This window comes from Artibeus jamaicensis, unplaced genomic scaffold, assembly GCF_021234435.1.
Source record: "Artibeus jamaicensis isolate MK-2021 breed Jamaican fruit bat unplaced genomic scaffold, CSHL_Jam_final contig_444, whole genome shotgun sequence".
NCBI lineage: Eukaryota > Metazoa > Chordata > Mammalia > Chiroptera > Phyllostomidae > Artibeus > Artibeus jamaicensis.
The window spans coordinates 9,461,686-9,489,106 of NW_026521831.1; the positions used below are offsets into that span (position 1 = coordinate 9,461,686).

The 27,421-nt window shown below is 57.1% G+C and overlaps 1 protein-coding gene and 1 long non-coding RNA gene across 5 annotated transcripts; one reads left to right on the forward strand and one right to left on the reverse strand.

The window, feature by feature from the left end:
* Positions 1 to 1,000: 1,000 nt before the first annotated feature.
* Positions 1,001 to 8,773, reverse strand: LOC119037968 (uncharacterized). Of its 2 annotated transcripts, none has more exons than XR_005080324.2 (3): positions 8,686 to 8,773; positions 5,110 to 5,262; positions 1,001 to 1,941 (listed from the first exon to the last, which is right to left on the reverse strand). It is a non-coding gene; the product is annotated as an uncharacterized LOC119037968 (long non-coding RNA). The 2 variants fall into 2 exon arrangements; XR_008391804.1 differs by lacking the exon at positions 8,686 to 8,773 and adding an exon at positions 7,813 to 8,052 and having other exon boundaries at positions 2,067 to 5,262.
* GPR68 (G protein-coupled receptor 68) lies at positions 8,204 to 26,469 on the forward strand. Of its 3 annotated transcripts, XM_037130373.2 has the most exons (3): positions 8,204 to 8,270; positions 8,766 to 8,907; positions 23,958 to 26,469. In XM_037130373.2, exon 3 carries the CDS (start codon positions 24,086 to 24,088, stop codon positions 25,175 to 25,177), a length of 1,092 nt encoding a protein of 363 aa, XP_036986268.2. In that variant the 5' UTR covers positions 8,204 to 8,270; positions 8,766 to 8,907; positions 23,958 to 24,085; the 3' UTR covers positions 25,178 to 26,469. The 3 variants fall into 3 exon arrangements, with proteins under 3 accessions (XP_036986268.2, XP_036986269.2, XP_036986272.2); XM_037130374.2 differs by lacking the exon at positions 8,204 to 8,270 and having other exon boundaries at positions 8,715 to 8,907; XM_037130377.2 differs by lacking the exons at positions 8,204 to 8,270; positions 8,766 to 8,907 and adding an exon at positions 16,079 to 16,502.
* Positions 26,470 to 27,421: the final 952 nt, after the last annotated feature.

Here is a 27,421-nt window from a genome sequence, read left to right on the forward strand (position 1 = left end):
AGGCTACCCGATGTTCCTGGAGCGGAAAATTAAAAATCCAGTCCCTGGTACAAAGGCCTTTGGGGGCGTGGAGGAGAAGGGTGGGGAGGTAGGTTCCCTGTCATTCCAGGGTCCGAACTGATCCTGCTTTTGGTGTCCAGGGACCCACCAGCACTTGGGTGGCATTTGGGGGCACAGGAGGCCAGAGAGAGTAGTCCTGCCCAGGGTCTCTTGGGTGGGGGCAGATCTCAAAAGTCCAACACTGCCCAGGTTCCCTCGGGACAGGCCCTGACTTGTGAAGATGGCAACTGAAGGCCACAGAAGGGCGCTGCCCTAGGGGCGCAGGGACCCAGCGCAGGGCAGGCTCCCCTGGGTCCGGTGGCCTCTGAGCAGCTTGGGGCAGTGCCCTCCTGCCCTGGGGGACCAGGGCAAACGAACATCTACGGACTGCCTGCTGGCGCCTGGCACTCGTCCTGCCTCAGCCCCTTCAACTGTCTCCACCAGTCCCGGCCACTCATCCATCACCGGGCCTCGGTGCACTTCAACTTCAACTTCAGCCCCCGCCTCCAGTACGTACAGGGCTCCCTATCCACTGCACCATGCACACTGCGAGCATTCCCGGGGCACCTCCTAGTCCTCTCCCTCATAGGTTTCAGTTTAGCAGTCTCCTCTTCCAGGAAGGCCACCCTGACTGCCCTCCTGTCCATCAGGTGCTTTTGGACTCTGGGTTCCCACAGTTCGGTTGTCATAGCTGTTGTCAGAGTGTTGTAATTGCTGTGTTAATCTTAGTTTTCCCTTCTAAATCAGACTTTCAAAAACTCCACCTTCCCCATTTCATTTTATTATATATGTAGGGCAAGAGGAAATTTTCCCCTACCTTCCTACTGCCTCCTCACTCGTGGTTGAATCACACTAAGTTCACTCACGTTTAAGAGGCAATTGCGTTCCACTCCCAGAAGTGGAAACTGAGTGCCCCTGCCACAAAAGATAATTAAATGAAAACAAGACATAGAACACCAAGCAGCGTTATTAAATTATAATTAATACCTGTTACAAAGGGAGATTAGCGAGAATTAAAGTCGCACTCAAAACGGACAAGTGTCCAACTGAGTGTTCTCCTTAGTGTAACAAGACGGATTAAGAAGGAATTAGACTGGGAATAACAAGCCATATGGCTAAACTCCCATCAGTCAGCACCTGCCGAGTGCAGGGTACCACACAGAGCCCAAAGCAATACAAAACAAAGCGTCAGTTTACCCTGCATCAGCTGAAGGGTCGCTTCCTCCAGGAAGCCCATCCAGCTGTGCTTCCCTTAACAAGCTGCACTCCTGCTGTCACACGTCTTGTGTTTTACTGTAATGGCATATTGGCTTCCACCACAGAGCCTAAACTCCGTAAGAACAGCCACCAGGTCTGTCTCGCTCAATTCACCATCCAGGTCCCCATCCCCAGGGCCTGGAGCCAGGAGCTGGATGAGCAGATGCATGAATAGCTGGGTCCCTTCCCACAGAGCCTTTCCTTCCTCCTCCTCCTCCTGGTCCAAACCCCATACTCTCCATCCTTCCAGGCCCTGCCAAGGGTCCAGCCCCTCCAGGAGGCCTTTCGTCAGCCAACAGAGCCGGCCCTGAGCTCTCCTGCCCTGAACAGTCCATCTCTGGCCTGCGGCCAGGGGACGTTCAGTTCCTTGGCCAGGCTGTTTCTTCACCTCGAGGGGCAAGCAGCGCGGGCGGCACAACCGTGCCTCTGTCCCTGCTGTGGTGACTCACTGTGGTTCTTCCTTCAAGGATGCAGCCGTGTTGGGTCTTGGCAGCTGTACGAGTTCCCTTTGGTGGTTGTAACAAATTCCCGTAAACTTGGTGGCTTAAAACAATACAAATGTAGGCCCTGGCCGGGTGGCTCAGTTAGTTGCAGCATCGCCTCCTACACCAACAAGGTCACAGGTTCCATTACCAGTCAGGGCTCCTGCAGAAGGCAACAGATTTCTTACATCGATCTCTCTCTCTCTCTCTCCCCCCACTCCTTTCCACTCTCTAAAATCAGTAAGTATATCTGCGGGTGAGGGTTAAAAAGAAACACAACTTTATTACCTTACAGTTCTGGAGGCCAGAAGTGGGTCTCGGGGTGTTGGCACGGCTGAGTCTTTCGTGGAGGCTGGAGGACAGAACCCACTGCCTTCCCAGCTTCCAGAGGCTGCCCACCTTTCCTGGCTTGTGGCCAACCCCCATCTTCAGAGCCAACAGTGGCTGGTCGCCCCTTTCCCACCCTGCATCCCTCAGTGCTCTCCCTTTCGGCTGTGCAGGTTAATCTCCTTCACCTACCACATCTGCAAAGTCCCTTTTGCCTTGTAAGGCAACACATTCACAGGTGCAGGTTAGGATGCATGGACATCTTTGAAGGGATCGTTACTCTGGCTGTCACAACAGTTGTCACAATAGCTGTCTCTCCCTGGTAGTCAGAGGGCGCCGTGGCTGGCGGCACATTAACAACAGCTGGCATCCACCGAGCACCCCCTCGGGGCCAGGAACTGCTCTGAGCTCACTACCCAGCACCCCAGGAGGCAGGGCCCCGCTGCCCTCCTCACGTTACAGGTGGGGCGCTGAGAGGCGAGGTCGGTTGGCAGATGGCAGAGCTGGGATGTGAACCCGGGCAGTCTGCAGTTCAAGGCTATGCCACCTTTCCAGCACCATTACCACCCCCAAGGCACTAGCTCACAGCCTGGGAGCCGGGGGGGGGGGGCAAGGCCTGAACCCAGCCCGCAGGGATTTCCCAGCATTTCTGGACGAGGCCCCAGTCTGGGTCCCACAGTCCTCGCCAGTCCACCCTACCACCCACCCCTGTGCGAGGCACCCACGCTCATCCAGGGGGACCGCAGGGAGCTGGGAATGGTTCTCTCTGGGGGCTCCGGGCAGGCACACCTGGAGGAGCTCCTGGATGCTGGACGCCACTCATTTCGCCTCTGTCCTCCACCAGCATCCACACACCAGGGAAACGGGAGCCCCTTAGCAGCAAATTTAGCAGCACGTTGAAGAAAATAAACCCCACGCCCCAGCTCGGCCTCACGCAAGCCTGTATACCGGAGCCGGGGGCACACACAAGCCTTGCACAGGCCGGGGGTGAAGAGGCTACCCCAGCATTTGCTGAGCGCTGCCTAGAACAGTTCTAAGAAGTTTTTAAAAATACTTATTAACTCACTGACTACTGTGAGATGTTATTCCCAATTCCACAGATAAGGAAACTAAGGCACGGAGAGGTCATAACTTTCCGAAGTCGCCCAGCCAGTGTAAAGAGCCGGGACCCCATCCATTGTCCATAAGCAGGAGACGAGGGCAGAGGCTGGTCAAGGCTGGCTGAGCAGCCCCAGCCTGGGCCCCGCCACCCCGCCTTGGTCGGCCAAGCCCCCCTTTGTACCTTCCCAGCTCAACTGGCTCCCCTGGCACCTCCGAGGCTGCACTCCTGGCTTCTGTGCCAACCTGTTTTCCTGAGAGCACCCTTATGTCTCATCCTTCAACTGATCTTCCTTATTAACCTCGCACTGTTCTTAAAAGATTTCATTATTTATTTTAGAGTGAAGGGAAGGGAAGAAAAAAGGGAGAGAAACATGGATGTGCAAGAGATACATCAATTGGCTGTCTCTAGCATGCCCCCAACTGGGGGCCTGGCCTGCAGTCCAGGCATGTGTCCTGACTGGGAACCGAACCAGTGACCTCTTGGTTTGTAGGCCAGCAACCAATCCACTGAGCCACACCAGCCAGGGCCATTATTAACCCCATTTGAAAGAAGAAGAAGCTGAGGCTCAGGGACACTACATAATTCGCCAGAACTCTAACAACCAGAAAGCAGCAGATTTGGGACTCAAGCCTAGACATTCAGATGTCACCTCCCCGCCCAGCTGCCTCAGCCTGAGCAAGCCCAGCCTGAAGGCCTCCCCAGCTCTCCAGGTGTGTGCGCTCACACTGTACCTGGGCTTCAGCTGCCCTTCCACCAGCCCGGGAATTTCCTGCCTTCCCGTCCTCATTAGTCACGTCCGATCTGAGAGCAGTGGGTCGCCCTGAGTGGGAGTGGAAACACTGCCCCGTTAATCAGTCCAGTCCTCTGATTAATCAGCTCAGGCCCTAGCCTGCCGGAGTGTGGTTAACACCAGAAAAAAATCATGGTCAGAAAAATCCTTCTTACCGCCTGAAACTGGCCTGGGAAGTGCTCGGCTGCAGGGCGAGTATTTCTCAGAAGGAAAGTGTGCACCTGAACGAGGGCCAGGAAGCTCACAGGCAGGAAGCATGGGGTGGGCTGCAGGCAGAGGCCTGAGGCTGCGGGGGAACCGAGATGAGCTGGCACCGGAGCCTAGTGAGGAAGCAGGACTCATTCAGCTGTTTGGGATGCAGAGAGGGAATTCCTCTGAGGCTGGCCAGCTGTGCTAACTGGAAGACTGAACTGGAAAATCAGTGATTTTTGTTTTCTGGTAGAGCATCTGGGTGCCCCTCTAAAACACACGCACATCGTCTCCATTAGAGAGTGTGCGGGAAGTGGTAGGGCCACTTCCGCAGCAGGTGGGGTCTTGGTGGAGAGCAAGAGGCACAGTCAAGCAGGATGACAGAGGGGAGGTCAGCACACGGATGCTGTTCAGATGTGTCGATACTTTTAAAGGAACCAGTGTAGACGGCGTGGTGCCCTGGGACTAGCTGGCACGTGGAGGAGCGGTTACCATCCCGGGCCTGGGGGAAGGAGCAGGGAGAGCAGTACAGGCGAGGGACTGTGACAGGAGCTGGCGACTTCAGTAGAGGATGGCGGCCAACCTGAAGCCACCCTGACAGGTGAATAAATACTCCCTCAACCCCTCTCCCCTCCATCCTCCGATCCCAGTGAGCGCTTCCCATTGGCCAAGCCCAACAAAAGCCAGATGGCAAGGGGACCGGGCAATGGAGTCCACAGAGTAGGATGGGGAAGGGTGAAGAGTGGACCTGGGCCAGCCCATTGAAAGTCCTCTCATACGCCGTCCTGGGCAGCAACCTCTCTCACCCACCTTGCAGCTGGCGAGAGCACCTGCCGTGTGCTTCCCCAGCTCAACACTGGGAAATGCAGATGCCATGGCCCAAACCCCACAGAGGCAACAGAAGTGACATCAATGCCACTCACGCTGTGTCTGGAGAAATTCTGACCAGGTCTCTGCAGCCTCGCCCAGTGTGGGGGGACGATTTTTGTGGGCAAGAAAGTTATTAGCGCAGCATCTCGAACCAGCATTCCATGAACTGGGGCCATAATTCACCATTCTCTAGGTCCAGGAAGGTTCTGGAAAACAATCCACAGTTCATTTTAACTTAGTGAGCTGTGTGTTGTTTAAAAGGCCAATGCCTGGTTTTGTTTACAAAATAACACATTCTGCTGCTCCTGCCAAGGACTGGACATCCTGACACCAAGAAACACAACAATGAAATGAATCTCTTTGCTTGTCTAAATCTCAACTTTCTAAGGGAAAGCGTGGCCAGAGGAGTCAGGCCTGCAGTTCACAGGCCAATTCTGGAGCTTTAAGTAACTAGTATATAAGCACCGTGCTGCTTTGTGTCTAAAAAGTGAAGCATGAGTAAAAACGGAGCTTGTTTTAGTGAAAGGGTATTGAGACTGTGAAAAGTCCTAGATATGTTTGGGCATCTGTAAACAGAGACCATCAGCTACAGAAAGACAGGCAGGGCCCTGGCTGGGTGGCTCCGTTGGTTGGAGCATGGTCCCGTGCACCAAAAAGTTACAGCTTTGATTCCCAGTCAGGATACATGCCTAGGTTCGGTCCCCAGTTGGGGTGCGTACGGGAGGCAACTGATTGATGTTTCTCTCTCTCAAATCAATAAATATAGTCTCGGGTGAGGATTGAAGAGATGAGAGAGAGAGGCAGGGAGACAGGGCCGCCGAGTGCTGAGTACAGTGTTCCCCTCCCCTGGGCTGTGTAATGTGGCCGCCATGGCAGGACTCACATTGTAACAAGCGTTCCACAAGATGGGCACTGTACCCCTGAGTCAAAATTCTGGATCTAGTAACCATGATGATGGGCTTTCGAACCCCAGCCCTCTTCCTGGGGGGATGGGAGGAGTGGGGCAGGGGCACTGCAAGGGGCAGCTCCACAGTCAGGACTCAGGACTGAGCGGCCTGAACCCATCCACTGACCTCAGTTTCCTGATCTGTGAAGGTGAGAGAAGAAAACTACCTGTTGGGGTGAAAAGAGCTTACTCATAAACACTAAGGACACGTAAACATTCAACAGATGAGTGCTGTGTACAAGAGAGTATTTATAGGACAGTAATAACAGCTAACACATATTGAGCCCTAATATGTGCCGGGTGTTGACCTAAGGGCTCTGCTTTATTTAACTCATAGAATCATCTCAGCCCCCCTCTGGAGTCATGTCCTGTTTCACACACAAGGCACCTGGCACAGAGAGGTTTAGGGGCTGGACTCTGGTCACCTTCCTGTAGGTAGCAGAGGTGGGATTCAGACTCAGGAACTCTGGCTTTCAAAGCAAACTCTTAACGACGACTTTCAGTTTAGCAATCTTTAAGAAGTACATGTGCATTTTTATGTCATGAGTAGTTCATCCAGATCACTCTATTTGTGAATATTTTGCAAGAAGGAGAAATTTCAAAATGAGGACAAGCAGAAGAGGCTGAGCCAGCCCCAGAGAAGCACCTGCTGGGAGGTTGCTAGGCGAGTGCCCCGCAGGAAAAGCTAATTTCCCTGCTTCCCCCATCCACCTGCTCCTTCTGCCTCCCCTGCTGGGGTATCTTCTGCCTTCTTGCCCACTGTCCACTTCCTTCCAGAGACCCACCGAGGGGCCCAGCAGAAAGTGTGGACCTTTGAGCCGCTCAGAGGAGCCAGCAGAAAGTGAGGCAAAGATCTCTGTCTTTACCCCCACCCTGCAGCCCACACTCCAGCCGCCTCCATCCCCAACCCTCAGCGATCTGTCCTGACAACAAACCACTCACTTCACAAACAGGAATGGGCCCCGGCTCTGCACTAGGCACAGGCTGGGAATGAAGACCATGCAGAGGGACAGCTGTGGAGCAATGACCTCAGTGGGCAGTGCAAAAAAATGCTGGGGAGGGAGTCAAGCAGCAAGGGGGGCTCAGCACAGATCACTGGGCCAAACACAAAGGCTTGAGAGGGGAGGTGACTTTCTGGTCTTAAAACTGGGGCAGGGTTTCAGGCGGTCTTGTGAACAGAGAGGGACACGTGAGTATATGCAGATGTGAAAGACCAGAAGGTGCTGAGGGCAGGGCTCCAGGTGGCTTAAGATAGGATGCAGGTGGTGATGATGGCTGTGGACTCACCTGCCTGGGTTTGAATCTCGGTGTTTCTACTTATTACCTGTGTGACTTTGGGCAACTTCCTTGACCTCTCTGTGCTTCATTTCCCCAGCTGAACAATGGGAATAATAATGGTATCTACCTCATAGAGTGGTGAGGATCAAGTGAGTTCATGCATTTAAATGCTTAGAACAGCACCTAGCACAGACCACTCACAAACTGGGAGTTGTGAATGTTGTTATTGTTCTCTGCGAGCTTGTGGGGCAGAGGGGCCCTCGGGCTTCTAGAAATTCTCAACAAAACCAGCAGGAGGTCCTGTCCTCTTGTGCTGTCCCAGGCCACCTCTGCTGCAGGCACACTGGCGCCTTGGGAGGCACCAGGGATCCAGGAGGCGGAAAATTGCCTCCTAGGGAGGTGCAAAGAGGTGGAAAGGGCCTGAGCAGCAAGGGGCCACCGCCTCACTCAGGTGGCTACGGATGTACTGAGGCTGAGAACACGGAGAAAAGATTGCTTCATATACTCTCCCCCCCCCCCCCCAGCTTGGTACCTAGGGATTCTGGATGTGGCTGGAGAAAGACCCTCTGGTCCCTTCGTAGCGAGGCCCAGTCAGAGCCCAGGCTGGCAGCTGCAGAGCCTGTCCCGGGAGGAGTAGTAGTTGGGGGCGGTAAGTGCCGCGGCTGCAGGACAGGTCTGCACCAGCGGGGTTTTTCCCGCCGGCGCCTAGCCGAGGGCGTGCGGTCAGTGTGAAAGGCGGGGCTCAGAACGGCAAAGCTGAGTGCGCCGGCCGGGGGCGTGGGGGCGGGGGATGCCGGGAATCACAGCACAACGAGGCCCCGTGGTCCATGGAGTGGGAAGGCCGGGGCGGAAGCGGACCGCCAAGCAGCCAGGTCACCCCTCATCCCGCCAGTAGCAAAAGATGAAGTGCCCACCCCGCTTGCTGTGTCGGCCATAGGCAGGGACTCAGGCGACAAGTGGGGTGACTCCGGCTGGCCCCTCACCGCACAGGTATGTCTCCCAGAAGCCAGTCCTCTTCCTCTTGTCATGCTCTGGGGCGGGGTGGGGTGGGGGGCGCAGCAAACCTGGGAAACTGCCTTCGTGCAGTAGCCAGATCCCGGCGCCGGCAGCCGGCTCTACACGCTCGGGCCTCTGGCCCCCACGTGCGCGCGCGGGCCAGGTGCAGGAGCGTGTGCGTGTGCACGAGCCGAGCGGTGGCGCCCAAGTGCGGGAGCGCCGGGAGGGGGCCCAGCGGGTGCGTGGCGACGGCGGGCAGACGCGGCAGCGCCAGCGCGCCATCGTCGCTCTTCCGGAGGGGTGTGTGCGCTGTGGCTGTCGCCTGGTTTAGCAGCCACCCCCTCGGCTGGCTCCGCGGCCACCCGGTAATTACTTCCAAAAAATACATACATATAATAAGACAGCTAACCTTTCACTGTCCAGAGCTCCGCGGCACAGGTGACCCAAACATTTTCTTCCCGGTCCTCAAATCCGTGCGTTCCCTCTTAGGACTAGAGCAGCTTGATTCCGGAGACTCCAACGAGCGCCTCTGCCGCAGAGGGAGGACAGAGCTGCCCCGTGATTGGTTGCAGGAGCGTCGGGTGGGCTCGCTGGTTGGCAGACCCTCTGGCCAGCCATTCTGCGGACCCAGGTAATCCTCAAGCCGGAGAATGGTGATACTGCGTCGAAAGGGCGCGGGAAGGCTCTTTGTTTTGTTCTCTTTTTTTAGCGGTGGGCAGAGGAGAGACTTGAAGCCAGTGGCTTTGGGCCGGTCACTTGCTGGGGCTGGGCCCCCAAGAAATGGAGATAAATACTAGCTATGGCCACCTTACACAGGGGGGTGTGAGGACAAAACGGATGTGAGGAAAAAGCATGTGAGAATAGTCGGAACTATACAAATCTGGGATAATATGATCATGCTTTGCTTAACACTGTTCCCCTTCAGCTTCCAAAACGAGGCGGGGGGGGGGGGGGGGAAGAACAGAGTTGAACAGAGGAAGCGGGGCTGGAGCAGTGCACTTACATTACACTCTACGGGTGCATTAGACGCTACTGCCCTTGAGAGTTCCGTTCCAGAACCATGTGGCTTGGGTCCAAATCTTGGCTCTTCTACTTATTAGTGCTTTCAACTTGAGATGATCCCCTACCCTCTTTTTAAGCTTCAGTGTCACCTGTGATGGGCATGATAGTAGAGCCCACTTCCTAGAGTGGTTAGGAGACTATGCCCATAAAGGTCCTGCGCTGAAAGCCTAGCAGTGCCCCCTAAAGGTTAGCTGTGCGTGTTCTTGATAATCCCAGTATGTTGCGCCCTTCAGGGTACCATGCACTCTGTAGGAAGAGAAACAGCGGAAAACAGGTTTCATCCTTCCTGGCTGGCTGGTCTCAAACAAGATACCTCACCTCTCTGGGTATCTCATGGGAAAAATGGAGATTATTATACACACCTTGCGAAGTTATTATAAAAATTAAAATCATATAACCTAATGAATGAATACAACATATAAGCCCTTCAGTGATTCTAGAGGAAAATAATCTTTATGTTCCAGTTATCTAGCTCTCCGTAATATCTCTATTATGTTATCTATTGCTGCATAACACAGCACTTCAGAAGATAGTGGCTTAAAATAACAGTGCTCGTGTATTTTGCTCGTGAATCTGTGACTTGGGCACGGTTGGGGGGGGATGACTTAAGTTTGCTCCTTGCAACATCTGCTGAGTTGGCCTGCTGGGGCAGGAGGATCTTCTTCCAAGATCACACGTGGGATACGTCAGTCGATCCTGGCGTCAGCTGGGGCTGTTAGCCAGGGCCTCAGCTCCTCTCAATGTGGGGCAGTCTGGGAGGCCTCCTGGGCTTCCTCCCAGTGGGACCCCCAGGTTTTAAGAGCAACATCCCAAGAGACGGGGGTGGGAGCTGCCAGTCTCTTTAGAGCTGGACTCAGAAGCTGGCACAGTGTGGCTTCCACTTTATTCTTCTGCTCAAGTCACCCCAGAGCCCACCTAGATTCAAGGGGAGGGGACTTCACACCCACCTCTCAATGAGAAGAGCATCAAATGATTTCCACCCATCTTGAATCTACTGAAACTTGAAAGTCTTCCCTTTTTGCTTTGCCCCCCCCCCGGTGCCATGGCAACAAGTTACGTCATCTTTGCTAGAAAACCAGCCAGATACAAAGATGCCTGCCTGGTCAGGATCAGTTTCTCTGGTGCAGACACCCGGCATGGCAGCTTCTCTAGTGTCTGTCTCCCTGGAACCACGAGGCTTCAGTCCCCAGCTCTGTCAACCCCAGGCCTATGAAAGGAGAGAAGTAAGCCAGGAGAGGGTAATTTGGATTCGGAAAGCTGGATTTTAGCAGGTTGCCCCGGCTGAGTGCAGCGAGCATCTCTGCAGCTCTTAGTTCCCTGGAGAAGTCTGTTTGTTTCTCAAGACCACTGCCTGGGTGTTTGGAGTGGCTGTTGTCATACATTAGCGGGTCATTAATTGATAGGTTGGAACACTTGGGGTGGGAAGGCAGGCTGGTGGGGGCAGCAGGCCTACGGTCACCATGGCAACTTTCAGGCCTATGATTTGTGCTTCCGGCATCAGAGCAGGAAGGGTGCCCCAAGCTGCTCGAACCTCCTCAGACAGACCACAGACTCTCCAGAGAGGAACCAGCGTCTCTCTTTTAGCAGTAGGTTTCCACTGCAGTGCCCTTTCACACAGAGCTACCCACTCACACGCTCAGAGTCTAAACCAGCCAGCCCTCTTCCTGTGGCCTCCTCCCATATTCTGACTGTCTCCCCGAGTTCGTTAGCTCCTAACTTCAGTGTCAACCACACTGGCCTTCCGGGTGGGCTGCAGAGGTAAATGGAGTTTAGGCTCATGGATTCCTTTCGACATTCGACACATTTTTGCTGTGCATTTATTTTGGCAGAGAACCATTCTCCCTGGCAGAGAACAAAACAGGTCCATGTGCTTCTTCTGGGTGGAGCTTCCTGTGTACAGGGAAAGACGGGCATTGACAAATAATTGTACAGATTCCCATGCATTGCATTGGCAATGGTTGAAATACAATCAATCTGGCCCTGGCCCGTGTGGCTCCGTCGGTCAGAGTGTCGTCCCATAGTTGGAAGGTTGCAGGTTTGATTCCCAGTCAGGGCACATGCCTGGATTGAGGATCCAATCCCCAGTCCGAGTGTGTTAAGATCCTCAGTCTGGTTGCGTATGGGAGGTAGCTGCTCAATGCTTCTCTCTCCTGTCGATGTTTGAAGCAATTAAAAAGGTCCTCAGGTGAGGGTTATATGTGTGTATAGTCTGTCTAGAAGTTATCCAGTCACATAAATGAAAAAATAGAGACTTTATTGAAGAAGATACAAGAAACATTGTACACAGGACAGTGATGCCTCAGTCCCCTTCAAAGCAGGCACCTTGGGACCTCACACAGTTCTCCTGGTCACCATCAGCTGTCCCATAGTATTTTCCTGAATCTCATCAATGGTCTGAAATCTCTTCCCTTTCAAACATGACCTGAGCTTTGGAAAAATCCAGGAGTTGCAGGGCACCAAATCTGGGCTTTGTGAATGCGGCTGAGTCACCTGGGTGATTTGATGTTTCACAAAAAAACTCTGCACAAGACATGCAGAGTGGGCATGTTATCATGATGAAGCTGCCAATTAGCAAAAAGCCCCATAACTGGGGCCTTTTGAACAATACAAGTAGTTTCCATGGAGGAATGTTCAAGCTTAATGCAGAAAATTTGATGCAGATGTGTTGCTCTATGTACTCAGCCATTTTGAATGCGACAGCCACACAGTGCACATGCTCACTCAGCAGCATCTGCCACCCCCACTGACTAGTGCAGTGAAATCGTCATTGTCCTGTATGCGCACTCCAGTCCACTCTCCTGGGCTGCCAGGTTACATCGATGTTGTGCAGACCGTTCTTGTCATGTTAACAATGGCTGGACTTGTTCTGGACAAGCTATATATACATATTTACACACACACACACACACACACACACACACACATATATATATATAATTACTTTGGACCTTGACTTGAATCCGAGTTCTGCCACTTACCGGGCAGGCCCAGTGTGACCACAAGGGTCCTTAAAGGGGGAAGCTGGGAGCAGGACATGTAGAGTCATAGGTGCAGTGGCCATGGGAGCAAAGGGCAGAGCACAGGGATGTGAGAGGGATCGGTTGCTGCTGGCTTTGAGGACGAAGGAACACAGGCCAAGGAACGCTAGAAGTCTTTAGAAGCTAAGAAAGGCACGGAAGTCCACTTCCCCGTCAACTGTCCGGAAGGAACGTGGACCCGCTGACACAGATTTTAGCCCAGTGGGACCCGCGTTGGACTTTTGACCACTGGATGGTGAGAGGAGAAATCTGCGTTGTCTGAAGCTGCTGGCTTCGTGGTGGTTTGTTCCAGCAGCAACAGGAAGCTGATGAGACAGACACCCCGGAGCCCTGTCTCTGAAGTCAAACGGCTCTGCTGTTCTCAGCCCTGAGCCCCTGGGCAGGTTGCTGGTGCTGTCTGAGTCGCAGTCACCTCGCCTGTAACACAGGGACAGCCCTGCCTCACAGGGTCGATGCGCAGGTGAGAACAGGAAACGTTTGGAAAGCGGGCAGCACAGCATCCAGTACCAAGCACATGCTCCCAAAGTGGCAAGGACTGTTCTCCTTGGTCCTAAATTGCTCCTGCCTGTTTAACTGCAACAGGGCCGCGGTGCCAGGTGCTGTGGAAGGCTCTCTGCTGGCCCTTCCAGCCATCCTTAATTCACACCTGGCCACTTCTGAACCTGCAACAGCGCGGCACCTTATATCAGGTCCTCTGATGTAAGTGCACATGCTGAAGTGTGAGGCCCAGGGAAGGTCAAGGTCAGCCTTCAAGACACAAGTCAGCCGAGGTCCCTGCAGACAAATAGCAGATGGCTCATCATAGACACTACTTGGGCTTGTCAGAGCCCTCAAGATGCCCTAAGGCCTCACCCCCACCAGCTCCAAATCAGCGGAGTAGCCATGGGGGCGAAGGTTATGCGCCGGAACAAGCATCTTGCCGAGTTGGCCGGCCCACCCTTCACCTTTTCTAGGGCGAGTCAGGCTGTGGGGTGGAGCATGTGGCCTGGGGAGAGGTGCTGCTACCACCATCCTCATCATCATTGCACCCTCACTAACACTCACTGAGGACCTACTAAGTGCCAGGCACTTGCTGGAGCTCATCTTTCTGACTGTTGCAGATGTCCTTTGGCTATCCAGGAGTGCGATTTCTCAAGGCCACATAGCCCGGCACTGGCAGCCCAGGGACTTGACCTCCACAGGCAGGCTCAGAGCCTCCGCTTTTAACCCCCAGCCCGTGAGCTCAGGGTTGTCACCATGTTCTGGTGACAACCAGCTCAGGGCTGACTCCAGAGTCCTCCCTGTGAGGACACCCAGGCCTTGTGGTCTGGGACTCTGTTGCCCTCAAAGTAGCCTGCAGAACATCATTCCAGAAAATCCCGCCGGCGTTTCAGAGCTCAGGTCCCTGGAACAGATGTTTATTTGCGGGGGGGCGCAGACAGGGTCACCCAGGGCTCAGGCAAGCCTTCTGGTCTGTCATCCCAGGGGACATCTGCCATGCTTCATGACTGCTGTCCTGGGGCTGAGAGAGAGGCAGGGAAATGAACTTGGGGGGTAGGCCCAGCCCAGTGTACACCCTCTGTCTTCGCAGGAGGGAAGGGGACACAGAGGCCTGGGAGGCTGCCGCACCCTCTGGACTGGAGCATCTTCACCGGTCACTGAGGGTCCTTATCTGCTCAGTGGCACCTCCAAGGTTCTGGCACTTTGGGCCTAAGGAGAGAAGTTGACACGGGGGGAGGTGGGCTGGGGGGCTTATACGGAGGCTACGTTTTTATTACAAACTCACTACTTTTACTCAGGTGCAGGTCGACTCGGGTTTGGGGAGCCGAGGTTCTGAGTCTCTAGGTTGCCGCAGGCCACTGCCTGGTGCTGGCGTCACGGCAGTTTCTCGTCCTCCCTCCCTGTTTCAGGTTAGAGACGAAGCCCAGCTCCAAAGCCAAGCACAGCGTGGGCTGCTCTTACTCAGTGGGCCTTTCACGGTGCACATGTGCCCGGCTGCTTGGAGTGAAACTGAAGGTGGCTTCCTCCCATCTTCAGCCCCCGGGGCCCAGTGGGGCGCAAAAGGGGGTCCCTCGCCCTGGAGAGAGGAAGGCTCCCCATTGCAGACGAGGTGGTGCATACAGTTGGCAGAGGGGGCTGGACAGCCTGGGGCAGCTTGGGGGGGAGGAGAGGACACGGCGTCCTCAGCGGTTCTTCCAGGTACGGGCAGCGAGGGCGGAGGCTGCCTGTGTGTGCGTCAGCTGCCCTGTGGAGAGAACCAGGGCGCTTTCCTTGGCCGCTGGTCCTGGGGGGAGCCAGGCATTCACCACGAAGTCAGCCCTTCACTCCTCATCCACCCACCCTTTTCTGTGACGACGGGGAGAGCCAGCCACTTCCACACTCAGAAACCGCACGTGTCTCTGTGAACACCACCCCGCTGCAACAAGACACAGCCTTTTGCAGTAACTCACATAGGAGACCACTGAAAAGGGCCCAGGCCCGCAGAGGGGGCTGTTTCCCGGGACCACTACCAATATAGCCCCCCAACAGGACTAGAGCGACTTGCTCTCTAGAGAAGACAAGTCTTGCAGACCATGAAACAGAGCGGGGAGCACACACATCCTCAGTGACCCCCGCCCCCACGCGTGGTGGATGTTGGCTCCCTGGTTCTAGCAGCGTACCCAGTGAGCAGCTTCCAGGGAGGGCAGGGCTCCTGCCAAAACGGCGTGGCTCCTGCAGCGTGGCAGCTGGTTTTTAGAATCTCAGCTCCATTGCTCAGCTGTGAGACCCTGACTGAGAGCCTTCGCCTAGCTGGGCCTCAGTTCCTCCCTACCTGGATGGCGAGGAGGCTGGGCTAGGGGACCTCCAGGGGCCCCCTCTGCCCTGCTACACTGACAGTTTAGTATATGCTCCCAAGAGCCAGGAGACCCCATGACACCAGAGCCCCGTTCTTGCTTCCCCACTCGGGGCCATGCTGTGGAAAATTGCTGATGCTGCCTTACCTAGGGCCCGATGCCCTGGCTTCGCTGGTCTGCAGAACAGGATTCAGCCCCCTGGGGCACGCACATGAGCACTTCTGCACTTGGCTGCCCGCAAGCAGTGTCCAGGGCGCTATGAAAGACCTGGGTGCCACCAGCACATCTCCAGGAAGTGTGGTTTCATCCATCTAGGGCGAGGCCTGGCATTGGCATTATTTTTATAAGCTCTCCAGGTTTTTTCTAAGGCACCTGGGACCCACTGACTGGGTGGGTTGCTGGTGGCAACAGGGTGAGAGCCTGGGGCGGGAGTGGACACAGTCAGCTTGTCCCTGTCCCTGCCTGTCCTCCTGCTGTTCTCGTTGGGGTCTGCCATGTACTCAAGTTTCCTGAGCATCGGCCTGTCTGCGCAGCTCCAGTGAGGGCCCCTGGCACTGGGGTTCAGCTGCCTGTGTCTCTTCTCCCAGGGTCCTGTAGGTACTCAGAGGGGTTTGATTGGCAGGGTTAGGGCATCCCACTTCTCCTACATGCCCCCCAGTTCCCGAGGTCCCCTGTTCCTACTTCAGGCTTTAACATTCCCCGGGAGGTTGCTCATTGCGCCTCAGGCGTGTGGGAAGTAGACGGGGAGGGTGGAGGGAGTGGTCCCGCCACCCTCGTCCGCAGCTGCCTGGCGGGCGAGTGTTCCTGGGCGGCCGCCAGCCTGACACCGGATCAGACTGACAAGTTCACATGATTCTGCCTCAGCCCGGGAACCGGCAGCCTCCAGCTGGGGTTTTCTAGACGGAGCTGGGAGGTGCAGCTGCGGGAGATCACCGGAGGGGGAGCGTGGGTCCTGACTGGGGGTTTGCCAGCAGGGCAAGGTGCTTCTCAACTGCTCCCTCGGGCCTCCCAGGAGCCTCTGGAGGAAGCTGAGCTGTTTGAGGTTTGGGGGCAGAGCTCAGCAGAGCCACAGAGGCCCCGGGATTCCCCCCAAGGCAGCTCCCTTTGGCTGCGGCTATCTGCCTGCTCCTCACCGGCTGACAGACCGTCGCCGTCCTGGGTTCCGGAGGCTGAGCAGGTGGGGGTCAGCCAGGCTGTTTCCGAACATGGCCATGGCCCATTAGAGGGCCAGGAAATCAGCCCAGGAGCTCAGGACCTGCCTGCAGGGAAACAAAATGGGATAGCCGAGATCGGAGTGCGTTGCAGACGGTGGGGTGAGTGTCGCTTCCGGGAGGTTTGTTTCTGGGTGCTCGCATGAGTGTGTGGAACGTGTGTGCTGGGTCCCAGCATCAAGTGCTCAGTCAAGTGCGTCAAGTGTGGTTTGTGGCCAAAAGAGCTTAAAGGCAGTGAGTTGGTGCCTCCGGGCCTGGATTCTGGGTTCAGACCCCCCTGGCTCACTGTGTGAACCTGACCAACTGCGTTAGCCTCTCTGGGTTTCAGGCTCTGTGTCGGGTGGGCAGCGCCAGCCCCACCTGAGTCACAGTGACTTTGTGAGCCCAGATGGAACTGAACTTGGAAACAGTTACCAGGCCTTTAGAAATGAAATTCTGTCTTCTCGTTGCTGGTGGAGCGAGGCTACCTGGGGGAGCGACAGGGACTAAGGAAGAATGCTTCCCAGTTTCTGCTCCCGCCCCAGGGGGAAGTATCGACAGCCTCAGAAACACACCCTTTTAGGAGACGGAACAACCTCACTTAGGGAGCGTGGCGCCCGACCAGATAAAGGAAGAGGAGCTGGGTTGGCAGGAAACTCCCTGCTCTGCGGCTCCCGCCAGCAGCACCGCTCGGCCCATGAGTAATTGTCTGTGCGCCCGTGTGCGCCCCGTGGAAGAGACGGTGACAGATTAGGTCACTGTCTGTGTCCCGGCCGCCTGCCAGCACAGGCACCTCCTCCTGCCTTGAAACACGTGAAGGTTCTTCCCTTGCATCAAAGAGGCCCCTCCTCTCCTTCAGGGCTTAAGGAGCCCTTTAATGACCAGGGGTTCCCTTGGTCATCGAAGTCCTCGGAGACACCTCTGTGCCAATGAGTGTTTGTCTGAAGGCTTGCCTTTGGGTGTCGGGCTGCCTGTGTGTAGTCTGTCTCTCTCTGAGCCGAGTGGTAAAGTGTCTGAAGTGGCTCCTTGTTTGGTTCTTTGCACTGGGGGAACCACAACGGGCGAACTGGGTTTCCTCAGTAGGTGCTGAGGAAATGGCTGGCCATGCAGAGCACCCTCCAGGGGCGGGGGGCTGGCCTGGGACTAAGCCTCGTGGCTCTTGTGGTGGCATCTCTAGGACTGGAGCCTGGCGAAGCCTGGAGGTGGCGGGTGGCTGCTCAGGATGATCATGACAGACAGAGAGTGTGGCGTGAGGGCAAGTGCGGGCCGGTCTGAGTCCGGGACCTGGCCAAGCACACGGTACCGGTGGGGTCTGGAGCAGGTCGGTCCGTCTCTCTCTCAGCCTCAGCTCCTCGTCTGTAAAGGGGCCCAATGAGAGTGGGGCTGGGAGAGCCCTGCATGGCCCGTGGGTGGGGCTCGGCTCTCCCGCCCCGCCTCCATCTGCACCTTACAGAACACTTTTGCCTCATCCACTGTGTCTTTGATTTCTGAAGAGCAAGATGCCTGTGGAGACCGGGCAGACGAGGGCCACCCCTGGCGAGGTGTAGTTTCCCCCTGGGGGTGCCTGTCCTCGGGGACCGGTGGCAGGAAGGGCTGGCCCTGACAAGGCCTCAGCGGGTGAGCAGGACCCCCTGAGCAGCTCAGGCAGCTGGAGCAGGGGGCTACAGACATTCCTCCTGGTCCCTTTTCTGTTTCTGTTCATGAAACCTTCACTGTCCCAGGCCCAACTTCATCCCTCCCCCACCCATCCGTCCATCTGCCCACCCATTAACCCATCCCTCCATCCAGGTACCCATCACCCATCCAGCTGTGCACATACCCACCCATTTAGCCATTCACACATCTGCCCACCCATTCATCCACCCATTCACTCATCCATCTACCCCTCATCCGTTTGCCAATCCAGTCACCCACCTACGCATCCACCCCAGTCATCCACCCACCCACCTGTTCACTCCCATCTGTCCATCTGCCCTCATCCGTTTGTCTGCCCGTCCATCCACCCATCTCTTCACCCACCCACCCATCCATCTAACACACCACTTTTGAGAGCTTATCAGGACTGAGCACTGAGGCCCATCTCAGATTTGTCCCTGACTGTTCCCTGCCACCCTCCTAGTTAGTGCTTAGTTACCACGGCTTCTTCTGGTCTCCTCGGGGGCCACGCCCTCCTCACACCTAGCTCCAGTCACGCCAAACTACTTTCAGTTCCCAGACGGAGCCCGCTCTCCCTCTCCTGGATTTGATTTGTTGCCCAAGTTGCTTCCACGGGCAGAAGCAGCCCACTGCTCGGGCATCTCTTCCCCCTTCTCCTGGCCTGGGTACCGCATGCTGCCCAGGAAGGCTTTTCTGGCTGGGCTGCGTCACTTCCACTGAACTCCCTTAAGTCCTGTGCCCTCCCTGGGCACTGGTTGGCTTTTCTTCTCTCCTCTCCCACGAGACTGAAAGCAACTTGAGCTGCACTAGGAGACGGTCAGTGCAATGCCCTTCCGTGTTAGAGAGAATCCATAAGGTTTTGCTGTGTGGATGAACAAGTGAATGGGGGAGCAGGTGGATGGATGGACAAATGGACAGACAGACAGACCAACGGACAGACTGGTGGATGGTTGGAAAGCCATTAGAGAGTTTGAAGCAGGAGCGATCTGGTTAGATCTCCTTTTCAGAGGGTGGCTTTGTGGTGGTGAGACACAGACAGGAAACCAGATAGGAGACCGAGGCACGGATTCCAGGGAGGAAGTCTTGACCGGGCCAGTGTGAGGCACAGGTAAGGGAGCTGAAGAGGAGGAGGTGGACGTGGGAGATGTTTAGGAGCAGGAAACGGCAGAGCTGGATAATGAAGTGGATGCTGTGGATGAGGAGGAGGGAAGGAGCTGAAGGCCAGCCATGCAACTTGAGTGACCGGGCAGGCAGCAGACCAGTGGAGAAAAGGACAGTGGCAGGATGGGCCTCACTGAACGTGTCCTGCTTGGTGACAGGAAGCTGCTTGTGTCCACCTTCTGCCTGGGGAGGGCGGTGAGGTCTGGGAGCACTGAGAGTGTCAACTAGGCAGAGCCCCCAGAGGAGCTGTCGCCCCACAGAGAGCATGCGTGGAGGGGAAGCACAAGCCAACGGTGCGTGTGAGCAGGGGGGTGGGGGTGACCAACGAGCTCCACTGTCCACTGCCTCCAGCAGCAGTCACTTGTGTGTGTGGCATTCCTGTGTCACGAGATTGGAGGCTCCCTGAGGGTGGGAGCCGCTTCTTCCGTACCCAGGCCCCCGTGTCTGGTCCGCTGCTGTGGGCCCTGTAGCTGCTCCTCGGTGCGCGCTGATCCGCACCCAGAGGTGCTGGACTGTCGGGCGAGCCAATCCCTCCCTTCGGGCCTCAGTGTCCTCATCCCCGAAATGGGGGCAATAACGGGGTTGCTGTGAAGACCGGGCAGGAGCGCAGATGTGAAACGCCCTAGGGGCTGTAAGAGGTCTCACAGAAACGGGGCAGAAGTCCGGTCACCGGGTTCTGGAATACAGCGCCCGTCCCTCTGTTTGGAAGACCTCAGTTGGGCTGTCGGTCTCCCACAGGCTGCGTCCTGGTTCTGACCACAAGATTCTGTTGGGTCTTAAGTTCCCCTTGTAGCCACCTGTGCTCCCCAGCCTGGCACTCTGGTAGGACACTTGACCAGGAGCAAACCCCAGACCTTCTAGACCTTTCCAGTCCCTTGCTACTCTGGGTGTGGCTCACGGGCCAGCAGCACCAGCATCAGCTGGGAGCTTGTGGCAGGTTCTCCAGCCCCATCTCAGTCTCAGACCCACTGAGTCAGAAACTCCGGAGGTGGGGCCCCGTAATCTGTTGTAACAAATCCTCCGGGTGACTCAGCTGCACCCAAGGTCAAGAAGCACTGTCCAGAATATCAAAACCCTCTTTTCAGTGGAAAGCGAATGCGGGAGGCACTTTAAACACAGTAAATGCTGCTGCTTTGCCCTGCGGGCCTGGCTATTGGTGACTTTGGTCGCCAGACTTCACTTATTGTTGGTCCTGGAAAGCGGAAGCCACGGGCCTGTGCCCCAGGCCACACCGCCCGGGGACATGCTCACACCAGTAAACAGCAGCTGCAGGGCCAGGGACTCCCAAGGGATTCTTAGGAGCTGACGGGACGTGTCCTCCCAGTGACTCCGTTTGCCCCGGTTCACTGACGTGCTCAGTGAACGTCTTCTTCCTGTTCGCTCTTCTTCCTCATCGATAAGCCAGGTGACCCTTTGGCCCCGCAGGGGTGGGGGTGGGATTCACGGACAGGAGAGCTGGCCGGAGGAGGGCAGGTAGGGCCCGCTCCTGCCTGACGGGGCTGTGGGAGGAGCCGAGGGGTCACAGGTCTCGGCTGCCCCTTGTCTTCTTCCTCTCACCGTCAAGACATGGCAGCAACACAAAAACACACACAAAAAGAAAAGCCCGTGCATAGTGGGTGGGAACGTAGAATGGTGCAGCCCCGATGGAAAACAGGACAGTTCCTCAAAAGATTAAAAATAGAACTACCGTATGACCCAGCAATTCCATTTCTGGGCATACCCCCGGCCCTCGGACAGATGAGTTGTGTGCTCAGACTCACGGCGGCGCTCTGCACGGCAGCCGGAGGCAGATACCACCCAGGTATCCACTGACGAGTGAGCGGAAGAACAAAACACAGAATATACGTAGGGAAATAGCATTCAGCCTTAAATAGGGAGGACCTTCTGACGCATGTTACAGTGTGGACGAGCCTCGAGGACATGCGCCGTATTAAATAAGCCTGTCACAAAAAAAGACAAATACCGTGTGACCCCACTTGTCTGAGGGACCTAGAGGGGTCATGTGCCTAGAGGCAGGAGGCCGGGCAGGGGGTGCGGGGGGCTGGGGGCAGGCGGAGTGGGAGTCCGTGTGGAGTGGGGCAGAGTCTCTCGGTGGGGAAGGTGAAGAGCTCTGGGGATGGGTGGCGGGTGGTCGCGGTCGTCCTTCATTGTGAATGTCCTGAAGGCCAGAGCACTGTACACTTAAACACGGTCAGCCAGGTCAATTTCATGTCGTGTACATTTCACCACAATTAAAAACGATGACAGCAAGAGGCAGCCCCTCCACCACCATCGCTGAAACCCCAGGCCTGTGTCCTTGGCAGGACGGGGGTGGGCCTGACTGGGGGTCCTTGTTTTCTGGGGACCGAGGGGTAGGGGTGAGTCTCAGGTGGGGACTGGAGGTGACAGGGAGGCAGGACGTGGAGCAAGGAGACCTGGATTCTAACACCAGTGCCTCCTTCCTCAGGCTGCTTTCGGCAAGTCACCCATCCCCGCCCCTGGGGACCTCAGTTTCCTCACCTGTAAGATGGGGAGGCAGCATTCACTCGTTCGTCCAGAGGGATTCATGAGTGTGTGTGGCGTGCCAGGCACTGTGCAAGGGGCACGAGGCCTCTGCCGTGGGGGAATTTACGTTCTCCTGGAGGAGACGGGTCCACAGCAGACAGGGAATACAGAGGACAAACCTCAGATGCCGATGGGCCCTCCGTGGAGCGGTCCGGGCAGATGGTGGGACGGTGGCCGGGGCAGGCCTGGCAAGGGGAGGAGGTGTCATTTAAGCTGAGATCTGGCAGCAAAGCAGGCAGCCCTGTGGGGAGGCGGAGGTGGGGCGAGGTGGGGCAGCAGCAAGTGTGCAGGCCAGCAGCCGGGCCGGGTGACCGGGTGGCACAGGAAGCTGGCCACGTGGCTGGCGTGTGGTAGGGGGGACAAGTTCGATCCTGTTGGGCCGTGCGTGCCCCGTGAGGAATGTGGGCTCTGCCACAGGTGTGGTAAGAAGCCGTCTCAGTGGGTTGTGAGCGAGGAAGGGGAGGGTCCACTCTGCGTCTTGGGCATTGCGTGGGTGACGGTCAGGGCAGCCTGGGAGCCGGGGCCAGGCGGGCTTGGGTGTGCAGAGGGCCACAGGAAGTCCAGGTGAGAAGGGGCAGCTCTGGATCAGACCTGTCTCCTGTCCATTTTCGAGACATGATGAAAGCTACAGACCCTTCCCCCAGGGAAAAGAACGCACGTGCTTACATAAGATTGAGCGTTTGACTTCAGGGGAACCCCTCAAGTTCATCCTCCATGAACCCCAGGCAGGGAACGCTGGACTGACGTCCCTGAGCCTCTTCCCGGCACACTGCGCCCACTTCCCACTGCGCCCTGGCTCAGGGGGCCACAGGGCAGGGCAGGGGCCGGCTGAGCCTGCAGGAGGGTGGCTGTGGGGGGAGGGGCCCCGGTCAGCGGGTGGAGAGATGGGGGCCTTGCACTCTCAGGGGCTTCCCTTCTGGTGGGAGAGAATGAGCCTCCCTGTGGTGGGGGGAGGGCGCAGGGCTGGCCGATCTGCTGCCACCCCCAGGCTGTCAGACCCCACCCATTCCGAATCCGCAGCTGTGTTGTGCACCACGAGTTCTCGGGGCGGGGGTGGAGGTAGGTTCTTGGACGGGGTGAAGAACCTTCGACATTACAATGATTTGCTGTCCCCCCGAAGGGCGTGGTACGTGAACCATGAACGCGGTGTACCTGAGGTGTTAAAATTTCATGGGGGGGGGGTGGGAGGGGGAAATGTCTGAAAAGGCTCCTTGAGAGGATAATTGTGAGGGGAGGGGAGTTGAAAGAAATCGTGATTTAGACGCAGCCAGATTTTCCCCTGAACAGAAAGTGTTAGATCAGCAGAGAAGCTCAAGCCTTAGACTCTGACGTGTTAGTTTATACAGGAGGCTCACAAGCGAAAACCGAAGTCCGTCTTGGTCAAAGGTGTTTGTGTGCACAGCCACCTCTTTGCTCAGTCCTCAGCAGCGTGGCCTCTCACTGACGTGAGCGGGAGACGACCGCCTCTCACTCCGTTTGCCACCAAAAAAGCAGTGCCACACATTTTGACATCGTCCTCTTCTGTGGCCCTGATACTGACCCTGAGGGCAGGCGGTTTTGTCCCCAGTGTACAGAGCAGGAAACTGAGGCTCAGAAAGGGTAACTGGCTGGCACGGCCCGTAGTGGCCGACTGTGGCCTGGTGCTCATGGCCGTCGCTGCCTGGCCCTGCATTGCCCCCCTCTGCTGGGTCCCCGAGCTCCGTGGAAGAGAGGAGGGTTAGTACCTGCTGAGAGACACCCAGGAATCCGGGCAGCGCCCGAGGGAAGCTTGGCCGTTGTTTCTGGCCAGAGCACTGAGGGATGTGGGCAAGGCCGGGCCTCTTCTGCGCCTGGTGGAGAGGCCACTCCACCAGGAGGGGCTGTGGCCTCGGTGTGACCTGGTATGTTCCCGTGAGCAAGGGGCGACAGTGCGCATGGCGCTTGCTGCTGTGGAAGACAGTGCCTGGGCCCTCCCTGTTGCATCTTTAGCTTTCCCTGGAGAGCTGGGCCCAGCAGGGGCTGTGCTCACAGGGCCAGGAATATACACAAGGGCAGGAAGCCAGGGAAGGCAGATGGGGAGACCTAACCCACATGCCGAGGTTCTAGTCGAGTTGGAGCTGGCCGGCTGGGACATCCTCTGAATTAAGCGAGGCCCTCAGAACAGCGCCTGGTACACAGTGGATGCTCTATACATGTTATCTCCTGTTATTCTAAGCCTTTCCCACCTTTGGCTTTCAGAGGCTCACTCACCACCAAGGGGGCCCAGCCTCTGACCCAGCTTGAACCACATCCTGTGAACAGCATGGCGGCAGAGAGACGGGCCCATCCCCTGTGCCCATGAATGGGGAGCCTCTTCCGGCCCAAAGATGGGGAACATCACAGCAAACGGCTCCTCGATGAACTGCACCATTGACCACACCATCCACCAGACGCTGGCCCCCGTGGTCTACGTCACGGTGCTGGTGGTGGGCTTCCCGGCCAACTGCCTGTCTCTCTACTTCGGCTACCTGCAGATCAAGGCCCGGAACGAGCTGGGCGTGTACCTCTGCAACCTGACGGTGGCCGACCTCCTGTACATCTGCTCGCTGCCCTTCTGGCTGCAGTACGTGCTGCAGCACGACAACTGGCTGTACGGCGACCTGTCCTGCCAGGTGTGCGGCATCCTCCTCTACGAGAACATCTACATCAGCGTGGGCTTCCTCTGCTGCATCTCCATCGACCGCTACCTGGCCGTGGCCCACCCCTTCCGCTTCCACCAGTTCCGCACCCTGAAGGCGGCCGTCGGCGTCAGCGTGGTCATCTGGGCCAAGGAGCTGCTGGCCAGCGTCTACTTCCTCCTGCACAAGGAGGTGGTGGAGGACGGGAACCAGCACCGCGTCTGCTTCGAGCACTACCCGCTGGAGCCATGGCAACGCGGCATCAACTACTACCGCTTCCTGGTGGGCTTCCTCTTCCCCCTCTGCCTGCTGCTGGCCGCCTACCGGGGCATCCTGCGGGCCGTGCACCGCAGCCACGGCACGCAGAAGAGCCGCAAGGACCAGATCCAGCGGCTGGTGCTCAGCACCATGGTCATCTTCCTGGCCTGCTTCCTGCCCTACCACGTGCTGCTGCTCGTGCGCAGCCTCTGGGAGTCCAGCTGCCAGTTTGCCAAGGGCATCTTCAACGTCTACCACTTCTCCCTGCTCCTCACCAGCGTCAACTGCGTGGCCGACCCGGTGCTGTACTGCTTTGTCAGCGAGACCACCCACCGGGACCTGGCCCGCCTCTGTGCCGCCTGCCGCGCCTTCCTCACCTGCTCCAGGACCGGCGGGCCCAGGGAGGCCTTCCCACTGGGAGCCCCCGAGGCCTCCACGGGGAAAAACGAGGAGCCCGAGTTGTTACGGAAGCTCCACTCGACGACCTTTCAGACCTCTAACTCACCTGGAGGGGCAGGGTCGCCCACAGCCAGGCTGGCCTAGCCAGAATCCCCCATGTGTGGGGTGAGTGAGGCCTGAGCTGACTGGCTGGCCACCCCTGCTTTCTGCTGGAGGGAACGATGGGCTGGGGTCACCAAACCCTGGGCCTGGGCTGCTGCAAGGCCTCTCTGGTGTCAGGGGGCCTGCTGGAGCCTGCAGGGTGCCCCCGTCTGCTCAGGGGTGTCTTCTGTTGCAGCTGGGTCGCTGGCGGGAGGAAGGCAATGAACTGTCAGCTCCAGAAGGTTTGCAAAGGGAAGCTGGGATGGGGGTGCAGAGTTCAAGGGGTGCTGGGAGATGGGGGTGTGCACCTGCCAGGGCCTTCCAGTGCCACTGTGTCACAGATGACACCTGCCCAAATGCATAGGTGGTGCAGCTGAGGAGGTGACAAAGCTGTGTGGTCATTGTCAACCATGGAGCCTTTCTCTGCCCCCCCCCCATGGAGGGAGCAAAAGGGAGAGGCTCGGGGCCAGGAGGCTGGATGGGAGGAGCTTAGTGCCACCCCAGGGACCCGCCCACCTTCACAGACATGCCAGCCCCGGGCCAGCCCCGTGCCAGCCCTCCAGATGTTCGGGTGGATGTGCTGGAGCCAGCTCCCACCTCCCTGGAGTCTGAGTCCCTCACAGAGTCTGGGGCGGGGCCAGGGATGAGGAGATAGAAGTTGGCATCGGCAGAATGATTGTGGAATCTGCTAAGGGGAGGGCCAGGAGAACATCTTCAATCTTTCTTCCCCTCCCTGTACCCCACCCATCAGAGAGCCCAGAGAACCCCGCCTAAAGGCAGAGAGTCCAGGCCGGGTTGCCACGAACTGGGGTACCAGGCTTACACGTGGCTTTGACCGGGCAGCACCTGCCCCAGCTCCTTACAGCGGGTCTCCCGTGACCTGAGGAGGTTCCCTCCCTCTTCCTGGAGGAGGAAGCAGCCAGGTCCGAAGGTGGCTGAAATGGCCATACAACCAGAAACCCCCCAGGGGGCTCTTCCTGGGGCAGCGGCACCGGCCGAGTGCTCCATGCCTCCTCCCTCCAAACGTCCCCCTGGTCTGACCATAAACATGGGTGTTCCCACCGGGTGGGACTGGAGGAGCGGAGGGTGGCTCCACAGCCTATCGAGAGTTGTATTTTCGGATTGTCCTTTTATGCCAAGTATGTGTGTGTCGGACTGTGCGATGGATTTGTGTAGCAAACTTGAGTCTGCAAATAAAGTACCCAGCTGCGGCCGGAGTGTGCTGTGCAGTCCTCCTGGGGAAGGAGGGTCTTCTAACACCAGGGGACCCAGGGGGTCCCCCAAACACCCGACAGAGTCAGGAAGGTGGAGAGATTGACTTTCTCACAGAAAACGCGAGCAGAGCAGTTAGGGGGTTTGCCTGTGACCACCCAGCAGTGTCCAAGGCAGACGGACCCCCAAACGAAGTAGGTCTTCCTCCTGCGATTCTCAGAGTGTCTCCGGTTCTTCTTCAGCATTTACTGCAGATCCACTCTGGGTCTTAACTTAGACGCCTCCCCTTTGGGGACAGAGCCCAGCGCTGTGGTTTGGAGAACATCACTCCTTCTGTCCCTGACACATGACCCCTTCTGTGACCCCGAGAACTCCTGCCCGTCATGAGGGAGGGCTCGATCAGACCATCCCTCCCTCCCTGGGGAAGGTCAGCAAGCAGAACGGCCTGCCGCACGCCTCCCGGGTGGTCCTTGCAGCGTGGCTGCGGTCCGGGGAGGCCCACATCTGCTGGCCCAGCTGGAGCGTCTTCTCGCTAGTGGCCGGCTCCATGTTTATGACCGCAGATTAACTGCATCTTATTAAATGTAAATTCGGTTTTAGTCACTTCATGCCTCTCTGGGTCAGATTCCTGGAGCCCTGAAGTGTTTTGGAGGAGTCCATCCTTCCTCCAAACAGACTGAGGACGTGACTGGGGTTTGAGAGTCCTCTCGTGCGAGGACGGGGAGGGGGGGAAGGGTCCATCTGGTTTGGGCAGAAGGCGGCAGATTGCTGTCTAACTCCCCAACGCTGCCGAGCCAGATGAGGCTCACCTTCCTGTTTATCCACAGCGGGCTGTGGGTGACCAGACAGGGGTGGGAGGAATTTTCAGCTCAGAGTCCGTCCCCATCCGCTGCTGTAGTCTCACGGGCGCAGCCACAGGAGGGCCAGCACTTTTCAGAAGGAAACTGCTCTTTGCAGCTGGGGATCACTCAGTCTCCAGGCATTCATCTGGCAGGGCAGTGGTCCTTGATGACCATGTCCCTGGGGTCACAGCAG

Excerpts from the sequence above, each read along its gene's own strand:
- GPR68 (XM_037130373.2), top strand. The coding sequence starts at position 24,086 with ATGGGGAACATCACAGCAAACGGCTCCTCGATGAACTGCACCATTGAC.